Source organism: Schistocerca nitens, chromosome 2 (assembly GCF_023898315.1).
Source record: "Schistocerca nitens isolate TAMUIC-IGC-003100 chromosome 2, iqSchNite1.1, whole genome shotgun sequence".
Taxonomy (NCBI): domain Eukaryota; kingdom Metazoa; phylum Arthropoda; class Insecta; order Orthoptera; family Acrididae; genus Schistocerca; species Schistocerca nitens.
In genome coordinates, this window is record NC_064615.1 from 508,376,330 (window position 1) to 508,403,666 (window position 27,337).

The 27,337-nt window shown below is 37.5% G+C and overlaps 1 protein-coding gene across 1 annotated transcript; it reads left to right on the forward strand.

Annotated features, from left to right (window-relative positions):
• Positions 1-27,337, forward strand: LOC126236484 (uncharacterized). The gene is made up of 3 exons (XM_049945827.1): positions 1-182; positions 14,642-14,894; positions 26,871-27,337. The coding sequence occupies exons 1-3, from the start codon at positions 94-96 to the stop codon at positions 27,291-27,293; spliced, it is 765 nt and encodes a 254-aa protein (XP_049801784.1). The 5' UTR covers positions 1-93; the 3' UTR covers positions 27,294-27,337.

The window sequence follows — 27,337 nt, forward strand, 5'->3', positions numbered from 1 at the left end:
CAGATGTAAACGACGACAGTGGCGTGCTTGTAAACAACATGTTTGTTTATTTAATTTTTTACGGCGAATTGTGAATGTAATACTCTGTAACCAATGGAAGATTATGTAGAACATTTGTGGCGTTCAGCGGACAGTCTTCCACAGACAGGAACGGAAAATACGAAAGTTCGCTCATATTTATTGTAAGTAGGCCTACTTTATAAGCAGTACCTTGTACCGAAAAGTCACTCATCTGTTTGACTAAACAGTAATAAAACACACTTGACTCTGTTAACCAAGAAAATACAGGGATAACATTTCTACAATGTTTATTTCCGTTATTTTTGCACCTTTATTTATTGCGTAACTTTTAATATGTTGAAAAAATAGCCTCCGGCATTCTTATGTTGATTGGCTTATGAAAATTTGTAATAAAACTCTCTTATATCCGACGTTATGAAAATTTGTAATAAAACTCTCTTATATCCAACGTAACTGTTGTGTCAAACACTATTCGGCCGGCTTTTCGTAACGTCCGTTTCTGTGGGTGCACATTTCATACAGCTTAGAAATAATCAGTCATTCCATCGTATTCCTTTCCAAAAATGTTGTGGTCTGGTTTTACTCTGGATAATCAATTAGCCGGTGCATAAAACCTAGCATCAGTTGTAAGTACGCGACCTCAACATGACAGTGCCTACACAGTCAAAATGAGCAGACTAATTTCCTGCAGCGAAAGATTCCAGCTGTATCCCTGTTTTGATGATGGCTTATTATTATTCTTACACAGGATCATCAACTATTTAAAAAATAAAATTGATGTGCTTAATATTCCCTTAGGTATGAGAAAGTACAGTGTGCTATGTACTAATGAACACCAGCTAAGCGAAGATCAGTTACAAATGTATGCACCACCTGGCTTTGAATTAATTACAAGTTTCTGCAGGCAAAAACCAAACGATGAAGCGGCATTGATAAACGTTAGTACTGGCGCACATTTGCAATATAATTCCTAATGTTAATCAGCACTGTATAGAAAATACACTGGGAGCAACTCAGTGTTACTGCTCAAAGTAAAAATTATTATTGTATCATTATACTGTACACCATATTTTGATACTGAAGCATTTTCACATTTCTGTGAGAAAATCATAATATATTTGTAAAAAATGATTTAAGTATGGTATATTAATTTTTGGTGATGTATATATTAACAGAAGATGGTTTTCTTAATACCTATGCGAAGATCACATGACCTTTATTGCATTAATTATAATTCACCTAGAACAACTTTCCTGTCTTGGTATTTTAGTCATGAATGTTTAGCAAAACTAGTCTGAACCTGAATGTTTCACTATCTGTTTTTAAGAGACCACAAGGGTAAATTCAAAGGAGAAATTCCTGTACCACATTGCATGAAAGTGAAGTGTATTAGACTTCTGGGTGATGAGAACATAGATTATTATGTAGACACTGTTAGAGATCAATCCAAATTCTCATCTTGATGATACATTTACATTATTTATCAATTTACTTGCAGATAACCTTATAACTCATTGACCTATAGAAGTATAAACATATGAAGCAATGCAAGGAAACCTGAGCTCCCACTTGTACATAAATTTTTCCACATGTGACCTGCAAAGAATTAAAACTCTTAGTGATGATTTCTTATAACAAATTGAAAAATTGTGAAGCAAAGAAAGTCAAATACATACGGTTGATAAGCAAATACAGGTCACAAATCACATTAGCCACATGGAAGGTGGATAATGATTACATCAGTCTCTCTCAAAACAAATGTAAAGCCACTTTAGATGTTTTTGTGGTGTCACCGCCAGACACCACACTTGCTAGGTGGTAGCTTAAATCGGCCGTGGTCCATTAGTACATGTCGGACCCGCGTGTCGCCACTGTCAGGATTGCAGATCGAGCGCCACCACATGGCAGGTCTCGAGAGACGTACTAGCACTCGCCCCAGTTGTACGACGACGTGGCTAGCGACTACACGTACGAAGCCTTTCTCTCATTTGCCGAGAGACAGTTAGAATAGCCTTCAGCTAAGTCCATGGCTACGACCTAGCAAGGCGCCATTAGTTACTTCATGAATCTAAAGAGTCTCACTTGTATCATCAAGAATGCTGTATACCAAAGGACGATATAAAAGTTAAGTGTTCTAGTAGCTACGTTCTTTTCTTTATCACATTCATTACGAATCCTGTTCCAGACTTCGCGCCAGTCGGCGTGTGTGTACGTGTGCCCTTTCGGCTACCCGTCTCTGTGGACTGGCTGCCTTGTCAGTCCACTACAGTTTTAAAGACCCGACTAATTAGAATTAAGATTGGCAAAAATACATCCTCTGATTCTGTTATCTCTCTAGATGTTTCAGTACTTTCTTCATCAATGTCTGTGATTCAAACAATACTGCTGCAGATGAAAAAACCGTATATTAGACCACATCCTGAATGCTGGTTATGATAACAACTTCATTAAACGATTTGAACACATTGTTCCTGCCTTTCGGTAGAGAGAGGTTAAAGTAAGCAATAGCAAAGTAACTCACTCAGAGTCAAGACATTTATGGTCTCTCCAACACAGTGATAAAAAACATAGCATATGTACTACTTTCCTAATTAGGCCTAACTTGATATTTAGTAGTGGCCATTTCCCTTCATCCTTAAAAATGTCAATTCTTACACCTCTACCCAGAAAAGGTGACAAGTCATGTCCCAATAATTGCCACCCAGCCCTCTCTTCTACCCATCCTTCAAAAGTAATCAGAGTGGCTCATAATATGGTTTCATGACCAGTTTGTCAATGGTGAAAGCCACTGAAGGTATATATAACAAAGAGAAAGAACTTGATAGAATATGATTACAAGATTATTAGTGACTGTCTGGAGAATGTCACCTTGTTTGGATATTTAGGAGTAATACAAAGAAGGGATGAGATCAGCATGAGAAATAGCGAATGAAAAACTTAAATTTGCTGGAAGGATTCTGGTATCATGTGAGTGCACTTGTAAAGCAAATTGTGTACAATATGTGAATATGGTTCCAGCGTTTTGATTCATTGTCAAATAAGACTGACAGTTGTGATTTGATGAATCAGAAGAAAGCCTACACTGCTAGGATCATAATAGGATTGGAATAGCCCACATGAAAGTGAAACAGAAATTTTCAAGGATTTAAATGGGAATCCTTGGAAAGAAGACAGAATATGAGGGAAGATTGAAAAGTAACACACAGTAATTGGAAACACGGAAGCGTCCGATCCCGCCCGTCTGCTTTGACCCGTGAAGTCACAAATATGGCGGAAACGACCATAAACCACGATTCCAATATGGTGCATATAAAGTCGTTACGTACACAAAAATACATCGAAAAACAAACACACACACTTCCAACAAAAAGCCCTATGACACTAACAGGACAAGTGCGGAAAATGGTGGGGTTTTTGGGTGGGGACAAACTAAATATAAACAAATTTAGACACCCACCCCCATACAAAACCACACAAAACGACGAAAAAAACCGACATCACAAAACTCAGCAAATACCACTAAACACAATATTATCTGGAATCGGACACTTCCCTTGACCTATATAGCTCAACAGCAGCTCCCAATCCCATAAATTAGGATCAAACACTTCCCTTGATCTGTGTAGCTCAAAAACGTCTCCTGATACCAATACCAACATTCACAGCCACATATTTCAATATAACACTTCCCTAGACCCCAACACACAACACACACTAAAAACGAAAAAATAAAAACTTACCACAAAAAAGTTCCAGCAGCACAAACTAGGTTGGCCACCACAATCTCTCTCTCTCTCTCTCTCTCTCTCTCTCTCTCTCTCTCTCTCTCTCTCTCTCACACACACTCACACACACACACACACACACACAAACCAATGAAAAAATACTCAACTAAAAGAAAGACCCAACCCACCCACACCTCAACCACCACCCCCCAACCAACCCAACCCCCCCCTCTTCACCCCAAAATAAAAAACCCATAAACAAAAACCAAATGTAACATAAAAAAATCTGTCACACACTACAACTCAGCAAAAACTTCAACAAAATAGATCCTCCACAACTAAAACACAAACCAACACACTCCCCTCCCCCCTTTCACAAACATGAAATAAACCACCCACCCCAACCTGAGCTGCAGCCACCCACCCACTTACCCAAGCGACTCATCCACCTCCACAGCAACCCCATGCCCCCCCTCCCACCCCCCTCCCCCGCCCCCCGGCTTACTCCTGTACTTAATGAACTCGGAACACACTTCACGGCAAAAAGAAAACCAATCAAGCACACTCCTCTCACTCACACCAGTCTCATGCGCACAAAAACTGTGTGGGGATCTATAACAAAAATAATAAGTCACCAGTACAATCTCACGCATGCCCAACCTAGACTTCTCGAACCAGTAACCATGCCGTATGGAACGCCAAATGTCATCTTTTCGACAGTGCCACATATAACCATCCCTGGTTTGAGATGCCAGAACTTTAGCCAACTTCATTTCTTCACCACAAATAGAGCACTTCACAACCTCGGTAATTAAACCGAAAAGCTGCAAAAACTTTATCAGTTCCAAAGGAGTGTTCCCCATCATATCCCTCAGACGCGCACTGTTAATTTTATCCGCCTGATCCATTCCTGAACAAAAACAACAACCATTTAATTTTACTAAAATTACCACACGACGTACAGCGAACAACACTAAATTAACCTTCACACAAAATCGTTAACTCACTGAAACGAATTCCACTACAAACATAGCCTACACTCAAACAATTCTGGATAATGAGCAAGAGCAAACTGAGCCCATTACACCACACAAACGAAAACCCTAAACATACCACCAGAGGGCTCAACAAACCACAACACAATGACATCTACAAACACACCACACTCACAAACCAAAATCAGCACCGTCATGACGTCACACACCACAACACCCTTACGTCACGGGTCAAAGCCGACGCGTGGGATTGGATGCTTCTGTCGACCCCAGTAATTTTACTACCAAAAAGTTGAATAGGTAATGAAACAAAAAAATCACAAATGAACTTACATCTTTTGCCTACTTTTTTTACATAGTCACCAACATTCTCAACACATAATTGCCATTGTTTTATCAGTTTCAATATGCCCTGTTGGTAGAAGTCCATTTGGTTGGAGTATAACCACCTGTGGACTGCCAATTTCACTTCTGCATCTGTCATCAGCCTGGAATTTCCTCATGGGATCAAACACATGAAAATTCAACAGTGCAAGTTCAAGATTCTGGAGCACCTGCCAACCAAAAATGGCAGCTTTCTCACAAATAGGAACAGCAACATGGGGGTGAGCATTGTCATGAAGAAGTTTGACACCGTCAGCATTTATGTTGGGGTATTTATCGTGAAGGGCACGACGCAGCTTAACAAAAGATTTAATGAAGCCTGCAGCATTCATAGTGGTCCACCAATGACACGCCATGCATATCCTATAGCACTGTCACAAGCACTTCACAGCAGATTGAGTCACTTTGAATTTTTTTGTATCCAACCAGCATGTTCCACTCCATAGAGGCCTGCCTGGTGTCAGACGAGTAGTGGTATGCCCATGACTCATCACCAGTGACGATTTCTTTCAGAATGTCATACCCATCTGCAGAGTAACGTGTTAAGTGATCCAAGCTTGTCATCATTCACTTGTGGCTATATGTCAGGTTCTAATGCACCCATTGAGCACCAACTTTATGAAATTTCAGTGTGTTGTGAACAGTATCATACCTCCCACCATAGGATACTTTGAACTGCTGCAATAAGATTTGCAATTGCACATGCCAGTCATTTGAAATTGCTGCCACAATGGCTCTGACATTCAGTGTGGTTGCAGCAGTTACCAGTTGCCTGGAGTGTGGGGAATCAATAAGATTCACACGGCCCTCTTGGAAGAATGTACACCACCTGGAGACATTGCTATGGTCCATTCAGTTGTCCCCATACATGCCATGGATGTTCCTGTGCGAGTCATTAGGTTTATGCCCTTTGGCCCACAAATATTGATCTACATTTTACTGTTATTCACAAGTTGACAACAGTAACATGTGCTCCATGCTTGTTTCGTAGTTTGGGCTTCTCTCGCTAGAGTTGTACATGAAAACAAGATATCCTTTGTAGCGCAAACTTCAAAATGTATGGTATTGAAATTTCAACATTCCAGCTGCAAGAACAGGGGAGTAAAAAACTACTGTGTGATACTTTCCAATTCTCCCATGTAATTAACACGGAATGCTGTTGAGTAAATTTAATAAACCTATATTTGGGAAAGACTGTATGTTGATTCTGCTGCCATCTACATCTGTGTGATTACTCTACTATTCACAGTATAGTGCCTGGCAGAGGGTTCAGAGAACCACCTGTCTCTCTAGCGTTCCACTCTCAACTGGCGTGCGGGAGAAACGAGCACATAAATTTTCCTGTGTGAGCCCTGATTTCTCTTATTTTATTGTGATGATCCTTTCTCCCTACATAGGTGGGTGCCAACAGAATGTTTTCACAATCAGATGAGAAAACTGATGATTGAAATTTCATGAGACGATCCCGTCTCAACAAAAATCGCCTTTGTTTTAATGATTGCCACTCCAATTCACGTACCATGTCTGTGGCACTGTCACCCCTATTTCATGATAATACAAAATGAACTGCCCTTCTTTGAACTTTTTCGATGTCATCTGTCAGTCCCACCTGATACGGATCCCACAACACACAGCATTACTCCAGAATAGGGTGACAAGCAAGGTGTAAGATGTCTCTTTAGTAGACCTGTTGCACCTTTTAAGTGTTCTGCCAGTAAATCGCAGTCTTTGGTTTGCCTTACCCGCAATACTACCGGTGTGATTGTTCCAATTTAGGTTATTTGTAATTGTAATCCCTAAGTATGAATTTACAGCCTTCAGGTTTGTGTGAATTACCACGTAATTGAAATTTAGCGGATTTCTTTATTCAGGGTCAATTGCCACTGTACGCACCAAACAGATATCGTATCTAAAGCATTTTGCAATTCATTTTGGCCATCAGATGACTTATGTTGTTGTTGTAGTCTTCAGTTCTGAGACTTGTTTGATGCAGCTCTCCATGCTACTCTATCCTGTGCAAGTTTCTTCATCTCCCAGCACCTACTGCAGCCTACATCCTTCTGAATCTGCTTAGTGTATTCATCTCTTGGTCTCCCTCTACGATTTTTACCCTCCACCATGCCCTCCATTACTAAATTGGTGATCCCTTGATGCCTCAGAACATGACCTACCAACCGATCCCTTCTTCTAGTCAAGAAGTGCCACAAGCTTCTCTTCTCCCCAATTCTATTCAATACCTCCTCATTAGTTATGTGATTTACCCATCTAATCTTCATCATTATTTTGTAGCACCACATTTCGAAAGCTTCTATATTCTCTTCTTGTCTAAACTATTTATCGTCCATCTTTCACTTCCATACATGGCCACACTCCATACAAATACTTTCAGAAACAGCTTCCTGACACTTAAATCTATACTGGATGTTAACAAATTTCTCTTCTTCAGAAATGCTTTACTTGCCATTGCCAGTCTACATTTCATATCCTCTCTACTTCAACCATCATCAGTTATTTTGCTCCCCAAATAGCAAAACTCTTTTACTACTTTAAGTGTCTCATTTCCTAATGTAATTCCCTCAGCATCACCCGACTTAATTTGACTACATTCCACTATCCTCGTTTTGCTTTTGTTGATGTTCATCTTATACCCTCCTTTCAAGACACTGTCCATTCTGTTCAACTTATCTTCCAAGTCCTTTGCTGTCTCTGACAGAATTACAATGTCTTCGGCAAACCTCAAAGTTTTTATTTCTTATCCATGGATTTTAATACCTACTCCGAATTTCTCTAAGTCTACAAATGCTAGAAACGTAATTTCGCCTTTCCTTCATCTTTCTTCTAAGATAAGTCGTAGGGTCAGTATTGCCACACGTGTTCCAACATTTCTACGGAGTGATCTTCCCCGAGGTCGGCTTCTACCAGTTTTTCCATTTGTCTGTAAAGAATTTGCGTTAGTATTTTGCAGCTGTCACTTATTAAACTGATAGTTCGGTAATTTTCACATCTGTCAACACCTCCTTTCTTTGGGATTGGAATTATTATATTATTCTTAAAGTCTGAGGGAATTTCGCCTGTCTCATACATCTTGCTCACCAGATGGTAGAGTTATGTCAGGACTGGCTCTCCCAAGGCCGTCACTAGTTCTAATGGAATGTTGTCTACTTCCGGGGCCTTGTTTCAACTCAGGTCTGTCAGTGCTCTGTCAAACTCTTCACGCAGTATCGTATCTCCCATTTCGTCTTCATCTACATCCATTTCCATAATATTGTCCTAAAGTACATCGCCCTTGTATAGACTCTCCATATACTCCTTCCACCTTTCTGCTTTCCCTTCTTTGCTTAGAACTGGATTTCCATCCGAGCTCTTGATATTCATACAGATGGCTCTCTTTTCTCCAAAAGTCTCTTTAATTTTCCTGTAGGCAGTATCTATCTTACCCCTAGTGAGATAGGCCTCTACATCCTTACATTTGTCCTCTAGCCATCCCTGCTTAGCCATTTTGCACTTCCTGTCGATCTCATTTTGAGTCATTTGTATTCCTTTTTGCCTGCCTCATTTACTGCGTTTTTATATTTTCTCCTTTCATCAATTAAATTCAATATTTCTCCTGTTACCCAAGGATTACTACTAGCCCTCGTCTTTTTACCTACTTGATCCTCTGCTGCCTTCACTACTTCATCCCTCAGAGCTACCCATTCTTCTTCTACTGTATTTCTTTCCCCCATTCCTGTCAATTGTTCCCTTATGCTCTCCCTGAAACTCTGTACAACCTCTGGTTCTTTCAGTTTATTCAGGTCCCATCTCCTTAAATTCCCACCTTTGTGCAGTTTCTTCAGTTTTAATCTACAGTTCATAACCAATAGATTGTGGTCATAGTCCACATCTGCCCCTGGAAATGTCTTAAAATTTAAAACCTGGTTCCTAAATCTCTGTCTTACCATTACGTAATCTATCTGAAACCTTCCAGTATCTCCAGGGTTCTTCCATGTATACAACCTTCTTTCATGATTCTTGAACCAAGTGTTAGCTATGATTAAGTTATGCTCTGTGCAAAATTCTACCAGGCGGCTTCCTCTTTCATTTCTTAGCCCTAATCCATATCCACCCACTTCGTTTCCTTCTCTTCCTTTTCCTACTGTTGAATTCCAGTCACTCATGACTATTACATTTTCATCTCCCTTCACTAACTGAATAATTTCTTTTATCTCGTCATACATTTCATCAATTTCTTCATCTGCAGAGCTAGTTGGCATATAAACTTGTACTACTGTAGTAGGTGTGGGCTTCGTGTCTATCTTGGCCACAATAATGCGTTCACTATGCTGTTTGTAGTAGCTTACCTGCACTCCTATTTTTTTATTCTTTATTAAACCTACTCCTGCATTACCCCTATTTGATTTTGTATTATAACCCTGTATTCACCTGACCAAAAGTCTTGTTCCTCCTGCCACCGAACTTCACTAATTCCCACTATATCTAACTTTAACTTATCCCTTTCACTTTTTAAGTTTTCTAACCTACCTGCCCGATTACGTGATCTGACATTCCACGCTCCAGTCCATAGAATGCCAGTTTTCTTTCTCCTGATAACGACGTCCTCTTGAGTAATCCCCGCCCAGAGATCCGAGTGGGGCACTATTTTACTTCCAGAATATAAGAGAATGCCATCATCATTTAATCACACAGTAAAGCTGCATGCCCTCGGGAAAAATTGTGGCTGTAGTTTCCCCTTGCTTTCAGCCGTTCGCAGTACCACAACAGCAAGGCCATTTTGGTTAGCGTTACAAGGCCAGATCAGTCAGTCATCCAGACTGTTGCCCCTGCAACTACTGAAAAGGCTGCTGCCCTCTTCAGGTACCACACATTTGTCTGACCTCTCAACAGATACCCCTCCGTTGTGGTTGCACCTATGGTATGGCTATCTGTATCGTTGAGGCACGCAAGCCTCTCCACCAATGGTAAGGTCCATGGTTCATGGGGGGGGGGGGGGGGGGGGGCAGATGACTTTACAAGATGGTCTCTGGCTGGAAACAAAGGGTGTTATTAGGAAAGAGACATGTATCAAGCTATCAGGCATCATCCAACTGGGAACTAATTACATGTGGGGTCCCACAAGGTTCCATTTTGGGGCCCTTACTTTTTCTTGTGTATATCAATGACGTTTCATCAGTAACATTACCAGATGCCAAGTTTGTTTTGTTTGCCGATGATACAAACATTGCAATAAATAGCAAATCAAGTGTAGTCTTAGAAAGATCAGCCAATAAAATATTTGTGGACATTAATCACTGGTTCCTAGCCAATTCTTTGTCACTAAACTTTGAAAAAACACACTACATGCAGTTCAGAACTTGTAAGGGGTGTCCCAAGAGTATATGTCTAACATATGATGACAAGAAAATAGAAGTGGACAGTGTTAAATTCTTGGGATTACAGCTTGATAGTAAATTCAACTGGGAGGAGCACACCACAGAACTGCTGAAGCGTCTTAACAAATCTCTGTTTGCAATGCGAATTTTGTCAGACATAGGCGATATAAAAATGAAAAAGCTGGCATACTATGCTTACTTTCATTCCATAATGTCATATGGGATTATTTTTTGGGGTAATTCATCAAGCCAAGCTTAAGTTTTCCGGGCACAAAAACGTGCAGTGAGAGTTATATGTGGTGTGAACTCAAGAACATCCTGCAGAAGCCTGTTTAGGGAACGAGGGATACTGACTACTGCTTCCCAATATATTTATTCCTTAATGAAATTTGTCATTAAAAATATATCACTTTTTCAAACCAACAGCTCAATTCGTGGAATCAATACTGGAAATAAGAATAATCTTCACAAGTATTTAAAGTCACTTAGTCTTGTACAAAAAGGTGTGTATTATTCAGAAACACACATTTTCAATAACTTGCCAGCAGCCATAAAAAGCTTAACAACCAATGAAATTCAGTTTAAGAGAAGCCTAAAGGATTTATTGGTGGCCAACTCCTTCTACTCCATTGATGAATTTCTTAGTAAAACCAACTGATTTGTATATAAGTACAACATAACTTCTGCACAATTTCAGTGCAGTAATGTGTTCATTGAAAATGTGTGTGTGTGTGTGTGTGTGTGTGTGTGTGTGTGTGTGTGTTAGTTAGTATAATCTAACTTCTGCACCATTTCAGTGCAGTAATGTGTTCATTGTAAATAAGTATTACAGTAGTTGTATTACCTTATAAATAAATAAAAAACTTTTTTATTTTAAATTCAGTGCATTAGTATTTGTAAAATGACTCTTAGTGTTCATTAAAAAATGACGATCATTCCACTTGGGACCTGTGGAATGGTACATTAGCTTATTTGTTTTAGTTGTAAATATTTGTCATGTATTGTTGTTTTTCTGACATGTTCCACATCCTGGAGGACCTCCTCACTACGGATCAATTGGAAAGAAAGTAAATCTAATCTAAAAAAATCTAATCTAAATGACAGCATCATCTGCAAACAATCTAAGAGGGCTACTCAGATTGTCTCCTACGTACTTAATACAGATCAGGAACAATATAGGGCCTGTAACACTTCCTTGGGGAACACCTGATATTACTTCTGTTTTACTTGATTACTTTCCATCTATTACTATGAACTGTGACCTTTCTGACAGGAAATCACGAATCCAGTCGCACAACTAAAGCAATATTCCATAGGCATGAAGTTTGGTTAGAAGACATTTGTGAGGAACTGTGTCAAAAGCCTTCTGGAAATCTAAAAATATGGAATCAATTTGACATCCCTTGTCGATAGCACTCATCACTTCATGCGTATAAAGAGCTTGTTGTGTTTCACAAGAACGATATTTTCTGAATTTGTGCTGACTCTGTGTCAATAAATCATTTTCTTCGGGGTAATTCATAATATTTGAACATAGTATATGTTCCAGAACCCTGCTGCAAATCGACATTAGTGATATGGGCCTGTAACTCAGCAGATTACTCTTATTTCCCTTTTTTGGTATTGATGTGACTTGAGCAGTTTTCCAGTCTTTAGGTGCAGATCTTTCTGTGAGCGAGTAGTTGTATATAATTGCTAAATATGGAGCTATTGTATCAGCACTCTGAAGGGAACCTGGCTGGTATACAATCTGGTCCAGATGCCTTGCCTTTATTTAGTGATTTAAGCTACTTTGCTACACTGAGAATATCTACTTCTATGATTCTCATGTTGGCAGTTGTTCTTGATTGGAATTCGGGAATATTTACTTCGTCTTCTTTGGTGAAAGAGTTTTGGAAAACCGTGTTTATTAACTCTACTTTTGTGGCAGTGGCATCAGTGACTTCACCATTGTTATAAGAGAAGTTATTGATTGCATCTTGCCACTGGTGTGCTTTATGTATGACCAGAATCTCTTTGGGATTTCTGCCAGATTCCGAGACAGAGTTTTGCTGTGGAAATTATTATAAGCATCTCTCATTGAAGTATGCGCTATCTTTCGAACTTCGGCAAAACTTTGCCAATCTTGGGATTTTGCGTTCTTTTAAACTGGCAAGCTTTTTTTGTTGCTTCTGCAACAGCGATCTGACCCATTTTGTGTACCATGGGGGACAGTACCATCACTTATTAATTTATGTGGTATAGGCTATATCTCTCAATTGCTGTCGATACTATCTCTTTGAAATCATTCCACATCTTTTCTACATGTATATGATCAGAACAGAAGGAGAGGAAACTGTCTCTTAAAAATGTGTTAAGAGAATTTTTAACATTTTTTTAAATAGATGTACTTTGCATTTCTTTTTAATGGTTGAGGGTGTTACGCTATTCAGCCTAGCAGCAACTGCCTTGTGGTCGCTATTCCCTGTAACCGTCATGATACTCCCTATTTGTCCAGGATTATTTGTTGTTAGGAGGTCAGGTATGCTTTCTCAACCATTTACGCTTAGAGTGATCTCATGAACTAAGTGTTCAAAACAATTTTCTGAGAAAACATTCAGTAAAGTTTCAGAAGATGTTTTACACCTGCCGCTGGCTTTAAACATATAATTTTTCCAGCCTATGAGGGTAGATTGAAGTCATCACCAACTATAAATGTATGATTAGGGTACCTATTTGAAATAAAACTAAAGTTTCCTTTGAACTGTTCAGCAACTATATCTTCTGAGTCTGTAGGTCGGTAAAACAATCCAATTAATAGTTTAGTATGATTGTAAAGTGTAATCTCTACCTACACTATTTCGCAGGAACTATCTACTTCAATTTCGCTACAAAGTAAACTATTTCTGACAGCAGTAAACCCTCCTCCACCAACTGTATTTAATCTATCCTTTCTGAACACTGTTAGGTTTGAAAAAATGTTGGCTGAACTTATTTCCGCCTTTAGCCAGCTTTCCATACCTATAACTATTTGAGCTTCAGTGCTTTCTGTTAGGTCTTGGAGCTCTGGTTCTATCCCAGCACAGCTACGACAATTTACAAATACAATACCAATCATTTTTACAACTACCTTACTATATTTTACCTGCTCCCTTTTAGACAGACATCCTTTCCGTGGTTTGCTGAGACCCTCTAACCTAAAAAACCATCCAGGCCCTTCCACACAGCCCCCGCTACCTGTGTAGCCACTTCATGTGTGTAGTGGACTCCTGACCTATTAAGCGGAACCTGGAAACTCACCACCCGATAGCGCAAGTTTAAGAATCTGCAGCCTACACGGTCATACAACTGCTTGAGCCTCTGATTCAGACCCTCCACTGGGCTCTGCACCAAAGGACTACAGTTGGTTCTATTGATGCTGCTGCAGATGGTGAGCTCTGCCTTACTCTTGCAAGCAAGACTGGCAGTCTTTACCATTTCCACTAGTCGAATCTCCTCCAATCCAAAGTGACACATGGCATTGTTACCGACATGAGCCACCACCTGCTGTTGGCTACAAACTGTACTCTTCATGGCATCCGGAAGCACCCTTTCCATAGATCTGGGATAACTCCTCCCAGTATGCACACAGACGGCACACTGGCTTCCTTCCCCTCCATGGCACCCATGTTCCTAAGGGGCCATATCATTATATATCTTGCATAGGGAGCATAAAAATAAGAGAGGAGAGAGATTAGGGCATGTAAAGAGACATTCAGTTTTCTCCGCATAAATTAAAAATGTAATAGGGCTGTTTTTCACAGGAAATATCCTCTGCCAAGCACCAAACAGTGGTTTGCAGAGTACATGTGTATATGGGGAAAGGTGACAATTGTTTAAAGTACTAGCCTCGCATTTAAGATAAGTGTTGCTCACCCTGCTTTTAGTTTCCCATTATTTTAGCACTTTAGTGAGTACTGTGATGGTTTCTTTCAAAGGGTGATGACCAGTTTCCTGCCTGACCCAATGAAAGATTGTGCTCAGCCTGTAATAATGTTTTTGATGTTGGGGTATTAAACCCCAATTTTCATCTATCTTTTCTAATATTTAGCTTTACATCACAGTATGCCTTTAGATCATAAGTTGTAATTTTTGTTTTTGACATTTTATTTCTTTATTTCCTTTTCAGATCTCTTTGCAAGGAAATTTTAGCAAAGGAAGGTCTTGAACCACCAAGCAAATTCTTTGGTGGATATGCAATATGTAAATTTTGTTTAAATCATTGGAAATCAGGACGATTTACAGTTAGAATTCTTCCTAGAGTAGTTCCTGGTAAACGAATGAAGAAAATAATTCGAAAAAAGCTCTCAGATACAATATCTCTGAACAAGCATGAGCTGCGTCTCTTTGAAAGATATGAAAAGAGCAACACCAATAAATTGGTAAGGTAGTAGTTGTTTGATATTTATCTATAATGCTTGCTGTATGAGAAAAATCCAACTTGTGCTTGGTGAAACAAGTGCCAGTGTTATGTCTACTGTCTTTCATAGTGTACTCTGTGACAGGTTTATGTTATGTTAACTGTGTAAGAACTCTGTCCTTTTATCCAACTTGCCATTCACTAATATAAAAAGATTACTGTACTTCTCACACCATTCATTGAAGTTTTCCATCAGCCTTATAACATCCTGAATTGCCCTCTTGCCTTTACTCAACTCATTTTGATACAATCGGTTTCATATCTTTGTGGTTTCCACTGCAGAGAAAATTCCCCAATGTAATCTTTTATTGTTACCCTTTCATAATCTATCATAAGACAGATTACATCAAAGGAAGACTTGTCTGCTACCAACTTCAGTGGCTTTATAACTTATTGTAAGACATATTACATCAAAGGAGGAATTGTCTGCTACCGACTTCAGTACAACAGAATGTGTTTTATGTCATTTGCATTACCCCAGCCAGTAAAAGTTACATAAAGGACTCCCCTCGAATTTTTCAGTATGGCGCAGCTGTAAGCACTAGGCTTACAACCGATCAGTTTGTTACCACAACCAGATATTGTGTTTCCACATTTGTTGGCTTCGCCAACTCACAACCAAAGTGTCACCTTCCAACCTAACCTAGGCCTCAGGCTGTGCTGCAGATCAGTCTGTACCACAAGCAAGGTTTCAGTGTGTGTGGGGGGGGGGGGGGGGGGGAGGGGGTCAATAACACATTTTAAACCCCTCCCCAACCACCCATGCCCCCCAGCCTCCATCTGGTCTACTTGCTTTTATTGTTTCCGAAACTTTCTTTTTCACACTTACCATTAACTACCATCATTTCTCATGTAAATTTTCCATTCTGTTATACTTATTTTCTTTTTCACTTCCTTTCCAATGGTATAGTAAAAGCTATTTACTCCCTCTTATTTACTTCATTCAATTTTGGCTTCTGCTACCAGTTTGGTTTCATCTAAGTCTGTGCATTCAGTTGGTCATTGTAGCACCTCTGATTTATTGACTGGCCTTCTCTACTACTTATAATTTCAAGTTTTCAAAACTCTTCTGTTACCAGCATTTCATTGTTGATTGCTACTTCATAGTGCTTTCCTATGTACTTCCTAACCCATAGTTGAGGGAACCGTAAGTAGTCATTGATTAGGGTTTTTTTTCTCTACAATCTTTCTCACTTTTTTTTCCAATACAGGAACCCAAATATCAGCAGTGTTGTGACTTGGTTGTTCATGTCTGTCTCTGTCGTTGCTCAGAAGTGGTTTAAAAATCCAGCAGTTTAGGATAGTGAGGAATTCAATTGTGTAAAAGAGCCCTGTTTAAGAATGTTAAAAATCAGACGTTTCTGCCAGGATTGTGATTGTTGGTCTTTTATTTGCAAACTGAAATCTCTGTCTTATACATCTTGCCACAAGCTTACAGTTATTATGGTATGAGATTTCTAACTGTTCTGGGTCCTATTGATTTACTCAAAATGTGACTAAAAATCACTAGCATTACTTTGTGTTGTCTAGTATATTCGACTAAGTGAAGTAATCTTCGAAGATTCCGTGGATAAGAAGCTCACATTGTACCAATGTGATCAGAAAAATGTCTTCCTGTCACTGTTGTATTCTTTGTTTCTAAGAATAGTAGCCCTACCTTCAATTTTTGTGCAACAATCAGCTTTCCTTTATCTGTCATTATAAGCTCATGGTTTCACTCACTGTTCCTATCAACAAACAACATTATGTGGACAATTTGAAAGGTAACAAGCCAGTGTTAAAAATTCAAGAACAGAATTACTTTTGACGATACTTTGTGCACCACTCTGTAATTTCTCACCTAATTTATGGCATGCATTCCTTTTATATTCCATTTCTACACTGTGGTTTGCTTGTCGTATGACAGTTGGCTTTCTGCCACACACGTATATCTATCTGTCCCAGTCTTACAGAGAAATTTTCTAAGCCTATGCATTAAAACTATAAAGTTCATTATGTCCACTGTGTGGTGAAGTAACTGAGCTGTTGATGTTTTTACCCTCATTTATATTGCGTGTGTCATGTGTCAGGTGTTCTGATGGGATGTAATTCAAATCTGTTGATGATCAAGATCAACTTAGGCCCAATCATCCAATGATACAAATCTTACAGAAAGACAAAAGTGTTCTTGACAACTTGCCTGTTAATTGTAATTCTTTGTTCAAATAATTTATTCCCATAAATAGCAAAACATGTTGTTCACCTTGATTTATGATATCTTACTTAGATGCTGGACAGATGTAGGATTGGAAGTATATACTTGTCATAAATGTATATGCAGAACTTATTAGATTGTGCAGCATTGTATACAGTCTTTTAATTAGAAATAATGTCCCATTAATTTTTACACATTTAGCTGGTATCATTTGACACAGCGTCTCACTGTGCTGAGTATTCTCAGAACAAATGCAATGAGCTTGCAATGAGTTAATATTACTAGCAGCATTGTTCCCTTTCACAATGTGGTCCATCATAAAATTCTCCTCATTTCACATCAACTAGTGGAAGTATTCCAACTTATTCATTTATTTATGTAGGTACTTTCATGTTCAATGGACCATTTGCGTGATAAATCATAATGATGTGGAATGATTCATTTTACATTCACATCGGAAATAAATATGCCTATGTGTTGAAAATTTATAGGTTTTTTATTTTATTTTTTAAAAATGTTCAGAGATAAGTAATTCTTACCCTCCACATTTTACACATTACAATAATAGTTACTCTTCTACAAAATAAAAGGAGTTGTCAAGGAGAAACATTTTTCAGTTTATTTTAAAATTTTTACTTTACTGTCTTTCAGACACTGGACAAGCGGTTAAAAATTTCAGTTGAACCATAGTGCACTTCTTTTTGTGCTAAATACATCCTTAATGCAGAGTAATGAATGTCATTTTTCTTTCTGGTATTGTAATTCTGCATTATTCCTATCAAACTACACTGGATTATATATGGCAAATTTCATGAGGGAATAAATATATTGTGAAGCTGTAGTCAAAACGCCCAACTCTTTAATCATATGTGTACAAGATAATTGTGGGCATGCACCACATATTATTCTTACAGCATGTTTTTGAACAGCAAAGACTTTCTTTCTTAAGGATGAGTAACCCTGGACATTATTGGATGAAAATAAGCAAAATGTGTAAATTTACTGATTTGTTTCTCCCCGAGATTTGCTATGATTCCAAGTGCAAATGTGGCTGAACTAAATGTACATTCTCCAGTTTAAACCTAAGAAGTTTGAAATGTCCACCCTATTTATTATTTCTTCACTATGTGTTAAACTTGTCATTTGTGTACTACCCCAAACTAAATATGGTGAGTCTTTTCAAAGTCGAGGATGAGACTATTTGCAGAAAACCACTCAATTATCCTTTTAAGAACATTGTGTACCATTTCTTCTGTTTAACTATGTGCACTTGGATTGATTAAGATTTTAGTGTCATCTGCAAAAAGAGATTATTCTGCTTATTGTATACCATTAATCCCAGGAAACCTCAATTTATCTAGGAGAATACAGGGATCTCATGGTTAAATGCCTTAGATAGGTTGCAGAAAATACCAACCACTGCAATTTTATTATTTGATACTTTTAAAATTTATACCTTCAGTACTGTACCATTTTGGAATAATGTTTACAAGGGTGGTTGTACTGAATCCTGAATTAAGTCCAGTATCCAAACTAAATTTCTGTACCAGATCTGTATGTTGCTTCCTGTTTTTCTTTCATACTTACCTAAAATGGTTCCATATCTGCAGTGCAGGACTGGCATACTAAGCATCTTGGCTATACCTGTGTATGACTCTGTCTTTTTCTTTTTTCATCTCGGCTATAAATCTGTTGAACAAACGACCCAGCATTTCACATCTGATCCAAAACCATCCTACATTCAAGAGGATACTGTAGTTTTTGCTGCTGTTACATTACATTAACACTTGTTCTGTAGATTGTGAATACGACATTCGGTAATGATGTTTGATGTGTCAGCTTAACATAAGTTTTCTTTGTGCAGAAAATTCTTTTTCCTATTTCATATCTAAAAAAATTATCTAATCTTTTGCAATTGCTATTTCATATCAAAAAATTCATATGTTGAATAAAAGGAGTTGTCATTCAGAAATTCTTTTAATTTGTTTTTAAATTCTGGTTGGCTGTCTGTTAGACTTTCAATGCTCTTTGGTAGATGACCAAGGATTTTTGTGGTAGCATAATTCATCCCTTTCTGTGCTAAAGTCAGATTTAACCCAGAATAGTGACGATCATCCTTCCTTCTAGTGTTGTAGCTACGCACTTTGCTATTATTTTTGAATTGAGATGGTTTATTAATAACAAATATTCATAAGTGAATATATGTTTTGTGAAGGTACTGTGAATATCCCAAGTTATTTAAATAAATGTCTGCAAGGTGATCTTGGGTGGGCTCCAGCTATTATTATGATTACATGCTGTTGTGCAATGAATACTTTTTCCCTTAATGATGAATTAGTAGGCTAAGTTCCTGATATGTTTGTCACCAAAATTTGCAGTAACCTTAATAGCATAAGCAGCGGAACCTAAATGTTTCAGCAGATTGTCAATGTGTTTCTTACAGTTCAATTTCTCATTGATATGTACACCCAGGAATTTTTGAATATTCTGCCTTAGGAACTGACTTCTGTTCAAAGTCTATATTTATCAATGATGTGTTATGCCATTTACTGTACAGAGCTGTATATAGTGTGTTTTCTCAAAATTTAGAGTGAACCTCTTAATAATTTTTGAAATACATTATTTACAATTCTTGTTTGTTGGGTGTGATTACTATACTTATATCATCAGTATAAAGAACTAGCTCTGCATCTTCATGAATACAGAGTGGCAAATCATTAAAATATATTAAGAACAGTAAAGGACCCAAGACTGAACCCTATGGGACTCCATTCTTGATAGATCCCCAGTTAGTGGACTCTGCTGATTTTTGCAGACTGTGTGTACTGTTAATTTCAACCTTCTGCATTCTTCCAATTAAATACGAATTAATCATTTGTTCACTGTCCCACTCATAGCACAATTCTTATGCTTATCTAGAAGAATTTCATGATTCACACAGTCAGAAGCCTTTGAGAGATTACAAAAAATCCCAATTGATGCTGTTCGACTATTCAGAGTATTTAATATTTGAGAAGTGAAAGCATATATATGGCATTTTTTGTTGAAAAGCCTTTCTGAAAACCAAATTGATATTTTGTTAGTACTTCATCTTTACAAATATGTGAAGCTATTCTTGAATACACTACTTTTTCAAGAATTTAGGATAAACCTGTCAGAATTGAGGTTTGGTGGTAGTTGTTAGCATCAGACGTATCCCCTTTTTTATGCAGTAGCATATTTCAGCCTGACCGGAAAAGTGCCCTGTTTCAGTGAGCTACTAAGCATGTGGCTGAGAATATATTTATTTCTTGGGAACAAGCTTTTAATATTCTGTTGGAAATGCCATCAATTCCATGCTTCACTTTTGAGTGAATTTAATATTTTCCTAATTTCAGGAGGAGAGATGGAGTGAATTTCAGTTTTATCAAATTGCATAGGTATTGCCTCTTCCATGTACAGCCTTGTATTTTCTAATGAACAGCTGGATCCTATTTTCTCGACAACACACACAAAAATTATTAAAAATATTTCTACTTCTGACTTTTTGTTAACAAACTTTTCATTCAGTTTAATGATATGAATATAATAGAGGGAAACATTCCACGTGAGAAAAATATATCTAAAAACAAAGATGATGTGACTTACCAAACGAAAGCGCTGGCAGGTCGATAGACACACAAACATACACACACAATTCTAGCTTTCGCAACCAACGGTTGCTTCGTCAGGAAAGAGGGAAGGAGAGGGAAAGACGAAAGGATGTGGGTTTTAAGGGAGAGGGTAAGGAGTCATTCCAATCCCGGGAGCAGAAAGACTTACCTTAGGGGAAAAAAGGATGGGTACACACACACACACACACACACACACACACACACAAGCAGACATATTCAAAGGCAAAGAGTTTCTTTGTCTTTGAATATGTCTGCTTGTGTCTGTATATGTGTGGATAGATATGTGTGTGTGTGTGTGTGTGTGTGTGTGTGTGTGTGTGCGCGCGAGTGTATACCCATCCTTTTTTCCCCTAAGGTAAGTCTTTCTGCTCCCGGGATTGGAATGACTCCTTACCCTCTCCCTTAAAACCCACATCCTTTCGTCTTTCCCTCTCCTTCCCTCTTTCCTGACGAAGCAACCGTTGGTTGCGAAAGCTAGAATTGTGTGTGTATGTTTGTGTTTGTTTGTGTGTCTATCGACCTGCCAGCGCTTTCGTTTGGTAAGTCACATCATCTTTGTTTTTAGATATATTTTCATTCACTTTGATATAAATAGTCCTCTTGTGCTGTTGGTTGCCCTGTTTCCCTTTTAACAATATTCCAAATTGTTTTAATTTCATTATCAGTGGTGCTAATCTCAGACCTAATGTACGTACTTCTGGTTGACTGTTTCTGGATCATTACTCCTTCTAGCTATAAGATACATTTCCCTTTTCTGTTTTCAAGGTATTTTTTATCCCTTTAGTAAGCCATGGCTTTTTAGATGATTTCTTACAATTATTTTTCACTGTTCTCTTTGGGAAACTATTTTCAAATCTACTCATAAAGGTATCATGAAATAGGTTAAATTTTAAATTAACATCAGGTTCCCTGTACACCTCAACCCAGTCTAAAGGTTGCAACCTTTCCCTTAAATTTGCAGTTGTTCAATCATTAATTGAATGCACTTTTTTGGAGGGCTGTAAAATCTACATTGACATCCCCAAAATAATAATCTGCTTCCCTGAGTCTGACAGATAACACAACAAAGAATCCAAGTTATTAGAAGTAACTAAGAATTTTCCTACGGGGACCTATACACAGCTACAATTATAAAAGTACCATTATTTAGTTTAAGCTCACAGCCATGTGCTTCTGGATGTTGCTCTACACAAAAATTTTTAGTTTCTAAATTTTTTGCACTATGGTAAGTTTAATATATACTGCAACTCCTCCTCTCTCCATAGGCTCTATTTACATGTGATGAAAGCTTATCAAAATTTGCCTTTTCATACCTGTGGCTGTGGAGTATTCCACCCTCAGTTTCTAAATCTTCTAAACAAACAAGAAGCTCATCTACTTTGTTTTTCAATTCCATGATATTCTAATGCAGTATACTAACATTATTGTTCTGTGTACTTATATAAGAATCTTGTGATACTTCAACATCTCTAGTACTTGCTTGTCTGAGCTTCTCATTAAGCTTAATTTCGTTCAATGTTGAATCCTTGGACACTGATCATAGCCTGAAAAAGAGGTACTCCCATGAGCTTCAGTGCTACCCACCCCAATCCCCTTAAAGATTTTGCTATCATCCTGACCAATTTACCCTTCCCTTTCCTGTTGAGATGCAGGCCAAGCCTTGTGAAGTCCCAACTACCAATAGCACCAACAGGAACCAAACAGATGCCTGTCCAAGTAGCCACCCAAAGCAGCTCCATATTGACCCTCCTGACAGAGCTGTTCAGTTGGGCTCGAGCATACCACATGACAGCAGGATGTCAATTTTCAATGATGTAGCTTCTGTAAGTGACAGTGTTATGACTGATAATTCACAAGTTGTATATACTTTCAACAATCACTTCTTAAATGTAGTAGCAAAAGGATTAAAAGTTTAAGTTCGAAGAAGCAAGAGAATATATTAAAAATGTCATTTGACAATACTTTAAGTAAGTGGAAGTAGCGTCAATATTCTTCGCTGAAATTAATAGAATTATAAAAATTCTGGAAAACAAAAGCTCATGTGGTGTTGATGGAATTTCAAACAGAATTCTGAAAAGCTGTTCCAACTTAATATGTATTGTCCTTAGTGATACATGCAATGCGTTACTGATGCACAGAATTTTTACATGTAGTTTAAAATATTCAGTTTGTAGCCTACCTATTACCTGTACAATATGCCCTTGATAGCTGCAACTCCGTCGAATCGTAGTCCACACTGAAAATTTGCAGTAAACACTTTACTTGCACTTACATGTTGAATAAACTTCTGCTTATGGCCATATTGAGTCTCATCTATTATAATTACAGTACAAATAAATGGAAAGCCATAAGCTATAGTTGAGTGATATCTGATAATATGTAACATTTAGTAACTTGACACTATCATAGTTAAACATTGAAGTCCATGTATGGCAAACATGCATAATTAACAGTCACTGAATAAAGTTCTTAAATCACTGTCCATGAAATATAATATTTATATAAATACAAAAACTTCATGCACAGCAAATAACTATTGGAAGTACAACTATTTGTAGTCTGATCCTATTGTCACAGTAGATGATGGTCATTATTGAAGTTTTACACTGTGATGCAAATAATTACCAAGTTCACCGTCAGTCATTAAAGACAGTCACTAAATCATGACGAGGAAATCCCAAACACAAAATTTAAATAAAACACTGTACATTTTCCACCTGATAATCTGTACTAAATCATCTGCAATACATTTCCCCGTATTGGGGGACATAGGCTTTTCTCCTTTCAAACTCACCACAGACTTAAAATGGCTTCCAACATGCCTTAATAATTAAAACTGAAGTTAGCTATTGTTGTTTACTGGATTTTTAGAAATTAAAAATAAAGATTTACTTTTCCGAGTAACTGAATAGTAGATGATGTTCCTTTTTGACAAGGACTTTCAGATATAGAATAATTTCTGTTGAGTTTATGCTGGTTAGTTTGCCTAGCTACAGGTTTCTGTTTCAGTAACAATGTTAATTACTCCGGAATTAAATGAGTGCAAGTGTTGCTAACATATTTCTGTTGCTGACTGTATGAATGCCTTATTTATTTCTATATCTTTTTCATCTACTTTATCAGGAAGCCACTATTCAGGTATATGTTTACATATGAACAACGATAACGAAATCTGAAATTAAATATTCTTTTTTGTAATTAATATGCAAAGGAAAGCAATAGATGATAAAATTAAGTTGGATAAGCCCTGATGCAATATTTGAGATTTGTAGGTGTTGTGCACATATGATGTAAATGACAGCATAGAAGAAATCTCAGGATTTTCAAGGAAAAAAAGTAAAAATAATTTGGGGAGGAAGAAAAACTTAGCAGCTGGAAAGAATCCACCAGCTTTAGGGCAAATTGTATCATCAGGTGGTAGTTTTTGTGATCTTTTGTAGGAGTTTAATTGTGTAGATCATGTTGCACTCATAGAAAAACTTGAGTTTTATGGAATTGGTGCTTTCTGCAGAGCTGGTTTGCATCATACTTAACAAACAGAATGCAAAAGGTTGTGTTGATTAATTCAAACAATGTTGGAAGGGTAGAAAATTTAGTGGAGAAATGACAAAGGCAGTCCCATGAGGTTTCAATTTTGGGTCTACTGCTATTCCTTTTATACAGGTTGAATCATCCGAAACTTGCACCACAAACATTGCGAAAATGGAAAGTACCTGGGTGTACATACTGATGAAAACTTGAACTGGAAGAAGCATATTACTAGGCTTCTCAAACAATTAAGTTCAGCTTCTTTTTCTCTTCATATAATTGCTAATCTTGGAAGCAAACAAATCAAGCCCCTGACATATTTTGCATATTTCCACTGAATAATGTCTTATGGAGTAATTTTCTGGGAAAAGAAAGTATTGATTGCACATAAGCGAACAGTAAGAATAATATGTGGTGTTTACCCATGGATGTCATGTAGGTTCCTCTTCGAGGAGCTGTTCTTTGGCTTGTGATACCACAGGTATTGTACAAGTGTTGGTATGGGAACTTTTAAAAATACGATATCTTGTAAATGACACACACTAGGATCCTGCAACGCACACCAGTGGCATTCTAATTTACCCTACTTGTATATTGTTAATGTCAATAGGAGCTAACCATTTTATCTGTGCTGTCACAATACATTTATTCGCTAATGAAAGACATCATAAATAATCTAAACAATGTGAGAAAAACAATTATGTCCCTCTTCAATACTAGAGAGGAAAATAACCTTTATTACCCGTTAGTAAAACTGTCAGAGTCTCAGAAAGGAGTTCAGTATGTAGCAACAAAAATTTTTGATCGTTTGCACACTAATAAAACATGTCTAACAGATAGCAAAACAAACAAGTTTTAAACCTAACTTCTCCTGGACAAATGCTCCTATCCCATTGATGGATTTGTTCTTACAAACTGGTAACCAGCAGAAAAATAAATAACTTGTTTCTGAGAGTACCTACATGAGAAGGACTAAAAATGTGTTCATTAATATTAAGATGAATCATGTATACATATAGTGTAAACTGACTCATTCCATGTAATTTTGATAAAAGAATCATTCAAATGATATTTTGATAAAAAAAAATCGTTCAAATTATGTACAGAATATGTAACTAACTCCCAGCATATCCCAGCTGTCTTCCATCTGTGATACAGTGAAACATTGCCTCTGTTCCATGTCATCTCTATCCCAGTTTCACCAGTCCTATTTCTTTCTTCTTCTTTTTCCTTTGTTATTTCTTCTGCTAAATTTTTCTTTAATGTTCCTCCATTGTCACCAGACACATTAACTTCCTTCCAAGTCATTATTCCTACTGTACCATTACCATTTCTTTTGTAAGAATGTCATTACTTCCTTTTTACAGGAACAATATACTTATTATGTTCATTAGTATAGCTGCTGTTAAGCTGTGGAAAATCCAGGATGGAATAACAGCTGTATGAATTATGGTAGATTGATACTTATCACATAAAAGAGACACTGAGTGGCAGGCATGCACATTTAAAAGTAGACTGTTGATATTATTTGGCTATTGCACACAGACTGTCATCAGATGGAGTGTATGCACAGCTCTCACATACATGTCTGCTGTCTTCTCCAAGTACGTGGCTCCAGTCTACTTTTAAATCTGCCTGTATGCCGTGGAGTGCCACCTCTATATAGTGACTATAACGAGTGTCATTATTCTCATATGCTAGCACATTACAATGTCAGTTATAAAAGGAATCTGGGTTCCTAGCTAGATATAAGAGAGAGTCAAAGATGCATTACTGTTTTGCATAAAATAAATGCATAGACAAAATATTGAGGTGGCACACACAAAAATTAAAAGGAATGAAGAAGAAATGCTGAGATTGTCTGGCAGTAGAAACAACTCTCGTATAAACTAAATCGAGAGGTATCTGCTGTCTTGTTCACTTGAACCTTGAAAATAATGAATGTAACTTTTCTGCTTGAAAGTAGCCTTTTTCTTTATTGGTTTGCTAGTTTTTGTTCATGTTTTTGTTTATATTTGTATGTTTTACTAATTTTTACGACTAATTTGACATTAAGTGGCTATTAGAATACAGTAAAAGTATTCCAGGCAAGATCCTTGTACATTTAGTTAACATGTGTAATTAACAGTCAGTGCAGTATCTCATCCAGGTCATAGTTAAGCTGCAGTAGTTTCCAGTTTCTTAGCTGAACTTTTTAAACAGGTCTATAAGCACACTGAAATATAATCATAAATCCTTTGTAACATAATGTCCATGCAGAAAAAGTTGCAAGGAGAATATGACAGAAATTTAATAAGTCTTATGCAGTTAATAAATTAAGCATGACACTCACCTGGTGTGTAAAACAAGTGTCTTTCAATTGAAATACGCCATAGGTAGATTCATAATTAACATTGTACTCAATTTCTTTTTATTTGGTGCTTTTTGTTTCTCTCTCTCTCTCTCTCTCTCTCTCTCTCTCTCTCTCTCTCTCTCTCTCTCCTTAATGCCAATTTTTGTGTCATTGTTAATATCTAGAACATAATTTACAACTTCACTTATGTGTGTCTTCTTTCTTTTCTAGATTATCATGTGCCTTGAATGCCACAAGAAGACAATAATTTCTTCCAAGAAGCCATTCACCAATTTGTACAAAGCTAAAGAATCGGAATCAGCCCCTGAATATAATGAAACACAGACACCAAGCAAGAAGAAAAAGAAAAAGAAACGTGATCCATTTGCTGGGCTTAAACCCTCTGTTTGCACCCCTCTTTCCACCAAAATTAAGAACAGTCCAGTAGGAACTTCTAGTCCTGCACGGAAAATAAATTCGAAAAGTTCAACTGCTGGAAATGTTTCTGTGAGACAAAAGAGTACTCCTCTTAGTACCAAGACTGGTTACAAGAGTAGAATAAAGAACACAAATACTCTGCAAAAACTTCTAGCAAATAGCTCTAAAAAGCAAAAAGTGTCTTCACTGAAAGTGTTCCTGGACTCTGTGACATGACTGGCTGTTTTGCCTCTGTGTATAAAATATAAATATTGAGAGTA